General features: G+C 38.8%; 1 protein-coding gene across 1 annotated transcript in view; it reads right to left on the bottom strand.

Annotated features, from left to right (window-relative positions):
* The window catches only part of CNTN5 (contactin 5), a 998,629-nt gene that overhangs the window by 31,785 nt on the left and 950,945 nt on the right, over window positions 1-15,899 (bottom strand). The window contains exons 19-20 of the mRNA XM_084613389.1: window positions 7,088-7,158; window positions 4,626-4,860 (exon numbers count right to left, since the gene is read on the bottom strand). Of these exons, the coding sequence (XP_084469515.1) occupies window positions 4,626-4,860; window positions 7,088-7,158 (306 nt within the window). The remainder of the gene's footprint in view (window positions 1-4,625; window positions 4,861-7,087; window positions 7,159-15,899) is intronic.

The raw sequence follows: 15,899 nt of genomic DNA, 5'->3' as shown, positions 1-15,899 counted from the left end.
GGGCCATTTCCAGCACAGATCCGATTTGTGCTGGAAATGGCCCACCTTGATTATCATACACGAAAGCTTATGCTCAAATAAATTGGTTAGTCTCTGCGGTGCCACAAGTATTCCTTTTCTTTTTGCGAATACAGACTAACATGTCTGTTACTCTGACACCTAGCTGAATGAGTCAGTACAAAGTTATATGGAAAACTTCTTTGTACAGTCAGTTTTCATTCTATGTTATTTGCATTACACTAATGACTAGAAGCCCCACTCAGGGATTGACGCTCCACAGTGCTAGCTGGTCTATAACAATATGGTAAAAAAATCATCATTTCTAATAGCTGCCCAGTGGAGTTCATGGCTTGGGAAGAGCTGGATTCCTCATTTCTTTGGAAGTCTAAAGCAGCATTTATTATATTACTGTGTGAAATTATAAAACTTTCTTTCTTTCTTTCTTTCTTTCTTTCTTTCTTTCTTTCTTTCTTTCTTTCTTTTTGAAATAAGATAACTTATATGCTTGAGGGCTTGAGTGAGACTTACTGGGTACACATGGGAAAAGATTCCAAAAGTGCCTGAGTAATTTTCAGAAGTGACTTAAGTGCTTAGGGCCAGATTTACAGAAGTATTATTTAGGTGCCTAAGATGCAGATAGGTGTCTAGTGGGATTTTCAAAAGCGGCTAAGTGAGATAGGTACCTAACTACCATTAACTTTGATTGAAAGGGGAGGGGCTGTTCTAGATTTGATTTGACAAATAGGCAAGAACTGGTTGAGAATTTGAAAGTGGAAGGCAGCTTAGGTGAAAGTGATCAAGAAATGGTAGAGTTCATGATTCTCAGGAATGGTAGGAGGGAAAACAGCACAATAAAGATAATGAATTTCAAGAAGGCAGACTTTAGCAAACTTAGCGAGTTGGTAGGTTAGATTCCATGGGAAGCAAGTCTAAGGGGAAAAAAACAGTTCAAGAGAATTGGTAGTTTTTTCAAAAAGACATTATTAAGGGCACATGAGCAAACTCTCCCACTGTGTAGGAAAGATAGGAAGTATGGCAAGAAACCACCTCGTTGAACCAAACTCAAAAAAAGAGCCCTATAAAAAGTGGAAACTAGGTCAAATTACAAAGGATGCATCTAAACAAAAAACACAAGCATGTAGGGACAAATTTAGAAAGGTCAAGACACAAAACAAGATTAAACTAGCTAGAGACCTAAAGGGTAACAAGAAAACATCCTATAAATCCATTAGAAGCAAGAGGAAGTCAGGGTAGGTCCGTTACTTAATGGGGCGGGGGGAAAGAGGGGAAACAATAACAGAAAATGTGGAAATGGCAGAAGCGTTAAATGACTTTTTTATTTCAGTTTTCACTGGAAAAGGTAGTAGTGATCCACCACCTAACAAAGTGAATGCCAGTGAAACTGAGGTAGGATCAGAGACTAAACTAAGGAAAAAACAAGTTAAAAATAATTTAGACAATTAAGATGTCTTCAGTTCACCAGGTCCTGATGAAATAAAAGGAGCGACAAGAGTTATGCCCACAGCAGGTCCTAACCCAGCCTGCCATTCACCTCCACTAGGGGAGGGAGGGTGGGTGCTGGCTTCCACTCTGCATGGAACAAAGAGACTTGCCCCACCCAGGTTTTGCACCTTTATGCCCTTCGGACCTCACATTCCTGGAGGGGGAGGGGGAGCTATTGCTGCAAAGCTGACCACCGAGCATCTTTTTTTACAACAGTTTCTGACCTCCTTCCTTCCCCGCCCATAAAGCAGAGCTGTCCTTCCTGGGTAAGCCCCAGACAAACTCTGCCCCACCTTAGTTGTGGTGCAGTTATTGTCTGAGTACACCACAAGAAGAACAGGAGACACTCAGGGTGGTTAAGCACTAAAATAAATTGCCCAGGGAGGTTGTGGAATCTCCATCATTGGAGATTTTTAAGATCAGGTTAGACAAACACCTGTCAGGTATGGTCTAGATCAGTGGTTCCCAAACTTGTTCTGCTGCTTGTGCAGGGAAAGCCCCTGGCAGGCCGGGCCGGTTTGTTTACCTGCCGCGTCCGCAGGTTCAGCCGATCGCGACTCCCAGTGGCCGCGGTTCACTGCTCCAGGCCAATAGGAGCTGCTGGAAGCAGCGGCCAGTACGTCTCTCAGCCCGCGCTGCTTCAGCAGCTCCCATTGGCCTGGAGCAGTGAACCGCGGCCAGTGGGAGCTGCAATCAGCCGAACCTGCTGACGCGGCAGGTAAACAAACCGGCCCGGCCCATCAGGGACTTTCCCTGCACAAGCGGAGCTACAAGTTTGGGAACCACTGGTCTATATAATACTTAGGGCTGCCATAAGTGCAGAGGACTGGACTAGATGACCTCTCGAGGTCCCTTCCAGTCCTACAGTTCTATGAAAGTCAAAGAGAGTTAGGTGCCCAATCTACTTAGTCACTTTTGAAAATCCCACTACAAACCTATATGAATCTTTAGGCACCTGAATACCTTTGTTTGTCTGGCCCTTAGTCATTTAAGAGCCTGAAAGGATTTGACTGCTAAGTCACTTTTGATAATCTTACCATTGGGCTTTCTGTTGGCCCTTTACACAAGAGTGGATAGCACTGGTTACGAATAACAAGTATCCTTACTGAAGGCACTTTAGTTAGAATAAGGGCTTGCCAGATCAGACCCCAAGATTGATATATATGGTACTATTGGTCTTTGTTCAGTACCTGCTTCCAAACGAAAATTCTGTTTCTTTGTTCCTTTTAATTTTGAGTACAGCACCTTAGGATACTTATAAGGTACCAACACACACAGACACAGATTGAATTAGCAAGTTATAATGGGTGGGTATTTTTGAATGATTGAATTGTGTCAAAGAAAACAGAGTTCCTATAAGTGATTACTCTACTTTGGATAAAACAAATTAAAATTAATAATAAATTAATAATTCTAGAGTTATCATTTGCAATTTTCATATTTTAAAGTAAACTTCAGAAATACTGACTTTTTTATATTACCAAGGATCCCATTTTCAGTTTTCTCTAAATAACTAACAGACAGACTTTAAATGTAACACTATTTATTAAACCTGAATCTTCAATACTTGCCATTCAAAATAGGGAAATAACAGGTGGCATTTATAAATTAATTTTTTTCATTGCAAAATATCTTCCTCTTGCCTCATAGAAGGCTCTGATTTTCTTTTTTTTTTAAATTGCTTCTCTTATCAGTGACTTGGATTGTTAAAAATAATAAAAACATCTGAATAAATGATATTACTTCACTGTCTGTTAAGTAACAATAAAGTCAAATGCAGATTGACAAAAATGTCCCAGTAGTACTGGGAAGTCAGATATCATTTTGATTTACTTTGGATTTTAAGATGTTCTCATTTTTATAGTGATGTGAATATTTTATAATGTTGATCCAAACAATTAAACACATGTAGATTACTGACACTTGCTTTAAAGGAATCAAAATTTAAATCTTCTTAGACTTTGGCATAAAGGTATCAGAAAAAATACAATTAACTGAGAAAGAAGTGTAGTAATAGGTAATCTAGCAGAAAAAATGTTACCCATTTGTTGTGAGATAATATGAAAATAAAACTCCAAGTTTTCTACTTAACATCAAGTGGTCTCACTGAAAGCAACGGCACTTCTTGCAGAGTAAAGTACTACTCAACATGAGGAGGGTTTCTGAATCCAGCCTTTAATATTAGAGTGGGTCAACTAATTGCTTGTGAATAATATTTGCCTGCCTTTTCTTCTATATGTGAATCTTCACAGTCTGATTTCTGTAAATATAGAGCCAGATCTTCTGCGTGTGTAAATCAGCAGAACTCCATGGAAACCAACTGAGCTACAACTAGCTGAGCCCATAGTCTTTATCCATAAATATTTGCTGAATAATCTCCAGAATAATTTTCAGGCTCTCGGTTGTTCATAAAGTATTCATTGTCTGTTATTCACAGTGAGTGTTTGACCACTAAATATAGTTTGTGAACCCTGTTTTAGTAACAAACTTTTTACACAGGAAAATAACAAGTAGCAAAAAATAAAGAACAGCCAAAAACACATGCTGTGCACTTTTTAGTCCCAGTTTCCCATTGATGAAGTGAGCTGTAGCTCACGAAAGCTCATGCTCAAATAAATTGGTTAGTCTCTAAGGTGCCACAAGTCCTCCTTTTCATTGATGTTGAGAATTTATGAAACCATCAGATGTTGTAAACATCTGTTTGACATAAATTGTAAATACTGAATTACATGGACCCCCAAAACAATAGTGGAGCAAAGCCAACCTTTTTATTAAAAATATTTTTTTCCATCAGCTGGCTGCCTCTATTTAATATGATAAACCTATTGTCTGACTATTATATACGAGGCAGTGTAGCCCAGTGAACAGAGCACTGAACTGGTACTCAGGAGACCTTTTTTAGCCCCAGCTCTGCCGCTGGCTGGCTGGGTGACCTTGAGCAAGCCATGTTACCAACCTGTACCACAGTTTCTCTGCCTGCAAAATGGGAATAATGATACTTATCTCCTTTGTAATGTGCTCTGAGATCGATGGATGAAAAACACGGTACTATTAATTATTATTCTTATTGCATATATAGACTTTATGACATGCAGACCAGCTTTACAAGCTCTCAGACTAACCTCCCTCAGCTGAACAGATGACCGCAATGGGGCTGAAGGGTCCATCTCCTTTGTTATTATATACACCAACTTTCACCTCAAAGGGAGTCAGAGGAGGCACACTTTCATCCCTATAGATGAACTTTGAAGCATCTGAGGATGTCACCATTTTTTCTTTCCACCCTCGTGTTCCATTCGGTCTGAAAGCCACAATGTATCCAAATCCTTCCCCATTCTGAAACTCTTCTGATACTGGCTAAAAAAAGGAAAGTTCAATTAATCAGCAGATATTTTAAACCTTATTACACTGGAAGCAATCACAATGAGCAAATATAAACTGGCTTCTTAACAGAGGTGATCATGTAAAGCAGCCGTAACAGAACTGTTCTCAGTACAGCTTACCTGGTGAGGGCAGTCTTTTCTATAGGTTTTGGTGAGGCAGACTGACATCAATGGACCAAAGACAAATTACACCAGCTGAGATTCTACCCCGGTGTATCTAATAAGTGGCTGATTCTGCCACCCTTACTCACACTGATTAATCTGCCTTGAATCGGATGAGACTGCTCACAGAGGAAGGCATGATTCTAAGTGCCAGGATCAGTCCTTAGCAACAAATCCAACTCTCTGGTTTTTAGTTATCCAATTTTTGAGTGTTACTATTAAGAATAGCTACCATTTCTGGTGGAATTCCCTATGGAGAGGTAGGGAATATAACTGGAAATGGCAGAAATCTTTTAAAACGAAAGAAAATTTTAAGTGCACTCACTCTGCTGTGTATAATTAAAACATATGAAACACCTGGATGTTATTACTAATTTGGCTAATGACTTTACCTAATGTAAGAAGTTGTGATGCATATTGTGATGTGTTACAAACAGTAATAGCAGAAAGATACTTATAGGACACAAGGTTAAATGAAAACAGGGGAAAGCACTGAAATCTTCTGCCTAATTGGAGAATGCATTCTCTCAGGCTGGTGAAAGTGGCTTCATTATGGTTTGCATTATTTGTTACAGAAATAATGGTTTCAGTTTAGGGCAAATCAATACAGAATGCCAAACTGAATGCTGTGTGATGGTGGCTGGGAAGATAACCTATTAGACAGATCCTCAGGTAGTGTAAATCAGCATAGAATGAAATTAGGTCAATTTACATCAGTTAAGACTCTGGCCCTCTGTAGGCTTTTCAGTGTTCTCTCCTACCTTCCTACCAGAGGGAGGAGTTAATGTAGATGTAGTCTCTTTCTCACATGCTGAGTTAGCACTGCATCTTGTGCAGAATTCATAGCACATCTATTGAGGCAGATCAACTTTAGCAGACTGAGTGAGAAGGAAAGCAAAAATGAATAAACTTTACTTGGGGGCAGAGTGGTAGATTCTCCAAGATGTCCTCTCATCACATGGAAATGTGAACCTCTTTGAGAACTTAGCACACATTTAAGAAATGATATTTTGTGTTCATTGTTAGGATATAGATATTCAGGCCTGTCTGCAAAGGCCTATACTCTAAGAATTTAGGTGTATTCTTATCACTTAGCTAGTTATAGAGCTATAAAAGAAAGAATCAAAATCACTGTCTGCCGGTGTAAGGTCCTTCTCTCACTGTGACAGTCTGAGGCCCTGTTCTTAGGCTAAGGCCCCTGGCTAAGCAGCAGAGGCAGCCATAAGCTGGGAAGCGACTGGTCACATCTTTACATTCCAACCTAGTCACATTGAAATAAGGTGCTATTGGACTGTTAGGAATACACTCCTGTCCTGATAGTGCCTATCACCTCCAGAGAAAGGGAAGTACTTAGAAGATGTGAAAGGAAACTTAGTTTGATAGCATCCTGTCTGGCAAGAACTCCCTTATCAATAGCTGGGATGTGAAATCCTCATTTCTGTGTTGTTCTATCATTGTTGTCCCCATTTCCCTATTGTTTGTCTGTATAATCTCTGTCTGGTTCTGTGATTGTTTCTGTCTGCTGTATAATTAATTTTGCTGGGTGTAAACTAATTAAGGTGGTGGGCTATAATTGGTTAAATAATCATGTTACAATATGTTAGGATTGGTTAGTTAAATTTCAGTAAAATGATTGGTTAAGGTATAGCTAAGCAGAACTCAAGTCAATCAGGAAGTAAGGGGGGGAAATGGGAACAGGGAGTGGGGGTGGGGAAATTGGAATCATGTTTTGCTAAGGGGGGGAATGGGAACAGGGACACAGGTAAGGCTGGGAAGGGGGACACTAAGGAAGGAAACTGGAATCATGCTTGCTAGAAGTTCACCCCAATAAACATCGAATTGTTTCCACCTTTGGACTTTGGGTATTGTTGCTCTCTGTTCATGCAAGAAGGACCAGGGAAGTAAGTGGGTGAAGGAATAAGCCCCCTAACATTCATATCTTGATAAGATTTGCTGTAGGGAACCTCAGGACAGTACTCCTTACTTTGCCCTCAGTAAGTCAATATGAAACAGGGCCTTTAATCAAAAGGAGTCCTTACCTCCCATGCTATTACTAATTCATGCCGTCTTCCACTTCTGCCACTTACATTAGCTGGTGCTGTCTTTGGAACTATGAACAAAAAAGCGAAAAAAACAGAATGTCCAAGTTATTGAAGTTTTCCCCATAGTAATAACCTACTCCAGAAGACAGTAAACTGTCAAATCAGTTAAAAAATAACAAAAGACAGAACACTGCAGTAAAGAGAACTTGCTTGAGTTTTCTGATTGCATTTTAGGGAATCCTGCAAAAAATTTAGTCAGTTCAAACTGAATACAAACTGCTGAGAAGAGAAGAAATATTCTAGGAAACAAAGTTACTTTAAAAAACAATAACAACAACTGTTCTCCCCGTTATCCCACATTTTAATTTGCTGTTGATTTTTAAGATTATTTTGCTGGAATTATCCTATTAATATTTGTACATGTTTGTGTGTGTGTGTTTTTAAAGCACCTAGAAAAGCAAATGCCAGGAACTCTGAAGTATTTTAGTGTTCAGGGAAAAGGTTGCACACAGGAATATTGCAATTTGCATAAATTTTCATAAGTGACCAGTGAGTTGAGGTGTTTCAATTTCTGGGAGTCCAACCTGAGACACCTTCATGAGGCCTGATTTTCGTAAAGTGCCGAGCACTCATTATCATCTCAGGTTGGACACTCAACAAAAAAAGCACCCCAAATCACTAGTCTTTTTTGAAAATGTAGGCCATTAAGTTTTCTTGATTTGCTTTACAGATATGTATGAATTTATAGAACCAACACAGTAGCATATCTGAGAGGATATCAAAGCTACATAGAAAAAAATATTACAGCTATCATCAGTATGGGCTGGGTTACTGTATGCTTTCCCAATTTGGAAAATACTAGCTTTCCTTGGATTCATAGAATTTCTTTTCTCTCCTTTTCCACATCTACTGAAGCTCCTAAAATGACTTATGTGGCATGAATTTATGTACTGTGTGTGGTTTATGCCTACATTCTTTATCTAATTAAAAGCATTCTGGGATAGAAATCTTGTCTTTTCTTCCTCACACACTAGTACATACATCAACTACAGAAAGGTATTGTGAGGCATTAACCGTTAAGACCCTATTGTATGCAGTTTAGCTTATTTATTGGGTAGCACTGTGCCTTTGAACTACAAAGGGAAAAACATTTAAATAAATGCACACAGTTCCTTCTATTTCCTGTGTTGATCATTAAGGGCTTAAGTTCAATAATAGTATGGTAGAGTTTAGATGCTGGAAGCTCACACAGACATCAACATTGATTTGTATGGACTTTTGGAGCCTTTAGCAGGTTTCCACTGAAAAAAGAAGAGGTGGAAAAAAAGGGCTCAATTTTGACTTCATTTATCATTGATGTAACTCCACTGACTACATAGGAGTTATTTCTGATTTACATTGATGTAAATGAGATGACAACCAGGACATTTGTGTGTCTATTTACATATACATATATTTTTAAAATACAAGTTTTGCTGTGGTGTCTGCAGCTCTCTCCTGAATGACCTGAGCAATTTCCAAGTATGAATTGCTTCTTTCCTGCTGAGGTATGTTCACCTAGGAAACACATATGTAGCTTTTCCCTCTTCATTTCCCACTTGATCATCCTTAGTGAGGCTCTATACAGTTATTCTCTGCCAGAAGCACTTGACCTACACGTGATCAGATGATTAAGTGATGCCTTGCAGCCATATTACAAAAGAGGAGTGGAGAAGGAGAGCATTAAAGAGATAAATTGCAGCTGCTTACTGTTTTCTTTAATTGACTTGGATTGTTTTGCTCATCTCTTTGGCAAACATCTGAAAATCTTCCTAGTATCCTCATGAGACTACTTGTGGTCTCCTTCATTTCTAGCAGTTGGCACTCAGACACTGTATTTTTAATATTTATGATATGTTACATCCTTGGTGTCTATGGGCATAGGGTCATTTGACAACCACGAATGAAGAAAGCAAAATTCGCCTCTCTGATCCTTACTCTGTAACTTTATTATGCATCCAGTAATGTCTCCCACATGAAACATACACTTTTATCAATGAAAGTTCCATTGAAAAAATGAGTGCAGTTTATGCAATAAATATAAATGTACACTGAAGAAAATTTTGCTGAGAAACTGTTAAATATCACAGTGTTTGGTAATATGATGCATGATTTGAGGTTGTAAGACTGCAATAAACATGATTTTGATAGTCAACTGGAAGTTAATTAACATGCAATAACCATCAAATCATCTCTACAACAGAGTGTGGTGTTAAGCAAACTTAGGATCCAATTTTAAATCTTCCTAAGAATTACATCGATGAGGTTTCTTTGGTAGTATGAAGAGTGTATGCCTTGTTGACTTTGATGCTATGTTACCAATTCAGAACACTGTGCTCTTTTGAAGTATCCAACTTGAGGGCCTTATTTGTAGTTCAACCAGAAAGGAGGACCAGTGTCTTCTTTCTAGAGGATTCTTGATAATAGTCTAACAGACTGAAGCCCTACTTAAATGAATAAATGTTAAAAGAATAAACCTGTCAAAAGAATGAATCTCCTTTGCACCAAACTGTAAAATACACAGTCATACAGTGAAACTCTCTCAAATGAATAACCATTAAAAGAGTAAATGTGTCAAAGGAATAAATTTCTTCTGCACTGCACCAAACCACAATATATACAGTCACAGGGGAACACTCTGAAATGAATAACCATTAAAGGAAGAAAACTATTAAAAGAAAACATTTTTTCCAGTCACCAAGGCTGTATATTAGCAGTTTTCCACAGCAACATCACTTTTATATCACAGTATATAGTTTTATAACTGTATTTATTCACTCGTAAACTACGTTTATTGCCATATAATTAGTATCTTCCTGGTCTTCAAGATATTAATGATAAGCAGAGATACACACAGAGATACTTTTGCATTAAATATTGATGTGGTAGTGTACTAACCTAGCCAGAAAGAATCAATTTCTTCCTGTAAATGATGGAGGAATAAGGGCAGGACCCTGGAGTTAAAGCCTCTATATTTTAGTGTCCATTAGAGGTCAGCAACATGGTGTTATGCGTTATGAATAAATTGGGCCTCCATTAGTAGTGGTGTGCCCCTTAACTGTACTACTGTTCTACAGAGTCACCGGTTTAATGCTAAGAGGAAAGAGTGCAACCTACTGGAATATGAATACCACGTTTTGGGACATGCATAGGAAGATCCCATCCAAACATACCACCTGGAAAATTGACTCTTTTTCTGAAGGTGCATAATTTATCTCTGTTGGAGGCAGTGCTTGTGGTAACATTACTTTTTACACAGTTCTGAAAGTGCTGGGAATGTGGGGTGGGTTGGACTATGTGTGTCAGAGTAAGTTATGATAATCTTCCAAAAGGTATTGATGTCCACGCCTCAGGTGACGTGGGACAAAACACTGCAGTCCTTACACAGGCAAAACTCCCAATGACTTCACTATGAATTTGGCAAGAATAAAAACAATGAGATTTGTCCCATGATGATTTGGCTAAAACTAACTGTAGGCCTGGCTGTAAAAGTGGTGATTTGTTTAAAATAAAATTAAACATGATAAAAACATACAAACACAAAAAAGCCTTTGCCTCTCACAGTAGCCTAAAAAGGAAAAAAAAAAAATCTAATGTTCTTGAAAAGCCAACACAGGAAATTTAGTCTCGAACAGCTTTCTGAAGGATCTGACAGTGCTCTTAAAATATGAGGGAAGAAAGGGCTACATCTACATGACAGGAAAAAGGAGATGCACAAAACCTAATGAAGTATAAACAAGTGGCAAGTTGTCCAAGAATAATGAATAACTTGTCCACACAAGCTAATTGTACTTTTATTAACAGTATTGGACTTACCTTTAGGAAAACACACACACAAACACACACATACATAGTATGAACTTTAATGAGGATTTTTATGTTGAATGGCTGTAGGATGTGGTGGAATTAGTATCAAAAGAGACCAATTATAATAATAAACATATCTTGAATGTTGCGCAGTAAAGTGATTAGAGTACATGCCTTCACTGCACTGCCATAATGAGCTGAAATAGATGCTGACAACAACAGACTAATTCTAGCTCCCAGAAACTGGTTATTATACAGTAGGTTTTAGCAATTAAAATAATGTCAGCAGTGCACATCATTGGCCTAAGTCTGCTTCCAATAAAGCAAAAGGTAAAATTTCCATTGATGTCAATGGGAAGAGTGGTGCTGCACAGCACCTTTAAAAATCTCACCTACATATTTAAAATTAAAGTCATCAGAATGTTTATGGAGATAGCACAGTATTATTAAAGTCAGCAGACTGTAACCTCTTTGTGGTTGGGGTCTATCTTCCTTCCTCTTTGTCAAACATTGGGCACCATGTTTTGGGGTGCATAATTGAAACGTCCTATGCCTGTCTTTCAGACATTTCATAGCTCCACTGATTTTTATGGCAGTTGTGGTAGCTCAGCTCTTCTAAAATGTCGGTCAATGTGTCTCCAGTTGAGCACCTAAAAACTGAAGCATCCCCAACACATTAGTGTGGTCACGTCCACAAATGCCATCCTCACGAATAATGTGGTATTAAGTTAATAAATAATAATACAATCAGTGTATGTGTTTCCCTTTTATGTATTTAAGGAAATATTAAACAACCTTCTTTCAATTATTCAAGTTATGATGTTCAAGGAGAGTAATGACCAATACATGTTTTAACAGGGTACCATGAGCAATTTATGATTATTTATTTGTATTACAGTAGCATATAAATGCCATACCCAACATCAAAACCCACTGTATGGGGCACTGTACAAACACGGAGAAGTGATCCTTGCCCTGAAGACATTACAATCTAAATAGACAAAATAGAAATAAGTATTGTTATGCTCTTATTTTTCACATGGTGAACTGTTTACATGACCAAGATCACACAGAGAATTTCTGGCAGATCCAGGGACTGAACCCTGCCAGCTCACTGCCTTACTCACAAACCCATGCTTCCTCTCCTTAGTTGCTATCTTCATGAAGATATTTTTTTGCAAAAATATTATTTATATAAAGGTTGAAGCACCCCATCTAAAAAAAGAGAAGATTTTGACACTGCTTCATTCCTAAGGGAAGATAAATTATTAAATTTGTTTTTAGTCCTTATGAAAACGTTTGTTCAAGGAACTTCTACAGCTTCTGTTTGTTTGTTTCTTTTACCGTTTTTTTATATCTTTTAAGACTTGTACTTAAAAAAAATCTTTTCTTGGTTTTTGATCTCAGTTAAAAAATAAGATTTGTCAACAGCTTGACAAAACTTCCTAATCCAAGGACCAAAGTAACAACAAACTCAGCAGTTTTTTTGTCCTTGTTTTCCTTACATATATTCTGCAGTACACATCTGGAAAGCTGACAAATGTTAAATAAAAAAATCTTTTTTAGCATGAAAGGCCAGCCCTCACATTGTCATTCTCCCAGGAAAACATTTCCTCCTCATCTGTACTGGAACGAGATGTGAAAATGCGTCAGCTTTTCTGAAGAAGTAATGCACCATATTAAACTGACTGGAAAACAATGGGGGGAGGGGAGGAAACAACAGCATACACTTAGTGTTAAGTTTTCTTTGGTGTGTAGGACATTTGAATTTTAGTACTAAATAAGCGTAATTGCCATTCACTTGTAATATCTGATGCATGACTGCACCATAGTGGCTGAGTCCCTCAAAAACTACAACAAAAGGAACTGGGAACTTAAGTGCTGTGATACAGATGTCAGGAAAATATCAAAAGACAATATCTTGAATTTTCCAGTTTGTTTGCTGGTAACACACAATACTGTACTTGGATTTAGCTCCTGCAATTTTACATACCAGTTAGTGGATTGTTTTAAAACATACCCATGCAATCAGTGGTTGCTATCTGTGATACCCTGCCACCCCAGTATTCACCACTGTCATGTAATTAGGATATGTTTTGTACAAAGTATGTCATGTGAGGTATCATTCAAAAAGTCTTGGTCTGCTGGACATTAATATCTCATTGGATTGTATGTGCTACCATCATATGTGAAGTTAGGAAGTTTGTCGATGTATGTGTTACTGAAACATGTTGTGAGGTTGAAAACACCCACGAGCAGCCTTTCAGGTACAACAGTAAAAAGGCCAAACAATGTTAATGGCTGATTGAGGAAATGCACACAAGCACAAGGATTACCCCAGGAACTGTGAATAATAGTGAACAGAGATAGTACTACACAATTGAAAATGTCTGACACAGTTCACAGCAAAAGAGCTTTCCGGCAAGTGGGAAGATATAAAAGTGGGACAATGACATTATGAGGGGACCTCACTCTCCCCAAAACAACACACCTGGAAAAGCTGAGGGGCAAGGACTGAACTGTGGGAAGTGATGGTCCCAGCCTACAAGAATCTTTAACCTGTATATGAAAACCTGGGAAAGCCAAGGTGACTTGTGCTTTAAGAATCTGCCAGCCTGTTTATCACTCAGGGTGAGAATCTACTAATTTATATTCTATCTATCTAGTGTGTTAAGCTCAGTTTGTGGTTTTTGTTTATTTACTAAAGTAATCTGCTTTAATCTGTTTTGGCACTTAAAATTTATTCTTTGTAGTTAATAAACTTGTTTTTGTTTTCTATAAACCAGTTTGTGCAATTCATAACTGGGGGGTGAAAAGCTGTGCATATCTTCCTCCACATTGACGGAGGGGGCGATTTTCATGATCTTAGGCTGTAGAGATTTCTTTGCATAGGAAAACAATACAATTGTGGGTTTACACTCTGGTGCGGGGTGTGGGGGGGAAGGGGTTCACTTGGGTGCTGGGCAATCCCTGAGCACACAGAGCTGATCTCAGTGTCAGTGTCCTTTTGCAGCTGGGTGTGGCCCTGACTGTGTGTGTGCTAGAGGAGGCTTGAGGGCTTGGCACAGCAGGACTGGGTGAAGGATCCCACGCTGGTAGAATGGGCGGGCTCAGTGGGACCCCACTACATCAAGGGGCACCCAAGAGGGGCAACCTGTCCACTATCTTCTTTCTATTTTTGCTTTTGGGGCTCCTTCAGGAGCCACCTTGCCCTCAAAGGCCTTAGTTGTCCATTTAAACATTGTCAAATCTCAATACAGCAGTGGATTTGATTGTAGAATAAAATTAACAGTAATTAATAGAAATGCTGAAACCTCTTTTCTCCAGCTCAAACAAAAACAAAACAAAAGAACCCCCCCCCAAACCAGACCAAAGAAGCCAATTTTTCACTCTGGCATATTGATTCTTTAGTGTAACGCAAGGAAGGCCTAACTCAGAAGAAAGTTGATTTATTTATATTTTTAATCCTATAGACAATTTTCTACAACTAAATGTCATCAGCCTATTAGCTCAGAAAATCAAGTTTGCATGCACAATTAGCAGGTTAAATTCTAAGTCTACTCAATTTCTCTCCTACCCATGTTTCACCATGAATAGATAATGTAATTGACGCTCTGCCCCCAGGCTCCAAATGCCCGGTTGCTTTCGTGGAATATCTGGCATGTTTAAATTGATGTTATTGGCTCTTTTCACCTTGTGGACCTATAAAATATGTATGAAGGCTAGAATTAACAGAATTACTGGAACTGGCTGTGAGTTAGATGTGCCAGAAAATCACAGTATTATCCATTCCAGTGAAAGGAGCTATGAAGAGCAATCATGTTAACTAAATATGAACTAAGTAACAAGATTAGGGTTTAATTAGAAAATTAAGGCAAGTGGAAACCCTGTTTATTATTCTGTCGATTACCTGATACCATTCCAACTCTTGCTGCCAGGGGTATTTAATTACTGTACTAGTATAAAGTCCTGTTACTGATTTGCGGAAGAAGGGTTAAAAAATGGGGGGCAATGAGAGAAAGAGACTCTATTCTCAAGTCAAGCTTGCATAAGCTACTAAATTACACCTGTCAATTTCCATTTAATTATTTAAAAAATGGTAGATGAATTATATATTCACTGTTGTTGTGGATTATCTGCATGGGCATGATCATGTCTTGTGGGTGACAGCTCTGAGTTGGAGGTGAGGCAGAATCACATTGCTCAACCGAGATGTGTGTTATCCCAGAGCTCTCATAAGCCCAGAGGCCACCTGCCTGCCATAAATGTGGAGTGCATCAAATGTCCTTACAGACTGGAGCCGTATCTGGAGCCATATCTCTTTGAGAAGAATTAAATTTCTTTCCACACACATTTTCTTGAAGGATTCATATCTTCCCCAGTAGAACACGAGACCTTCTGCAGTCACCAGTTGCTAAAGTGTCCTGCAGTAAAACTGGGCCCACGGAATCTGGCTGTAAAAAGATGTCCTTTGCATTGGAGAGAGAGGACCAGAAACTAAGGGGCAGAGCAATCTCACTAGTCCACAGCTAGCAGAGTGAATCTGTGGATTCCATTTTGAAGTTATGAGTTTTGGTGAACTGGTTCATTCACTTCAGCTCAAATAAATGGCTGATTTCTCCTCTCTTGGGAGCCAAGAAGCACCTGGAGAAAATCCTAGAAAATGCTATGCTTTTTGGGTGTCAGAGTATTTGCAGGGAATGAGCTCTACAGGCCTAGGAAAGGTAGGGGCGTGTGCGTGTGTTGACTACTCGTCTGGGAAGTGAGGGAGCCTGAGAAACTCAAGATAATAGCTCTGGAGACTGGAAATAGACCAAGGATAGAAGAAAATAGCTTCCCAATGTGCTGAAAAAAATACCAAGGCTGTGGAAAAAAAAGGGAGGAAAACACTAGGGCTCCCATGGAAAAATGCTAGCGCAAGAGGTACAGCAAAGATGTTTTCTTTTTGCCACGCCTCTTTGAT

The sequence above is a fragment of the Lepidochelys olivacea genome (genome assembly GCF_965140295.1).
Source record: "Lepidochelys olivacea isolate rLepOli2 genome assembly, chromosome: 1".
NCBI classification, from domain to species: Eukaryota; Metazoa; Chordata; order Testudines; family Cheloniidae; genus Lepidochelys; species Lepidochelys olivacea.
Note: the sequence above shows the minus strand (reverse complement) of the source record. Positions and strands in the feature narration are given on the sequence as shown.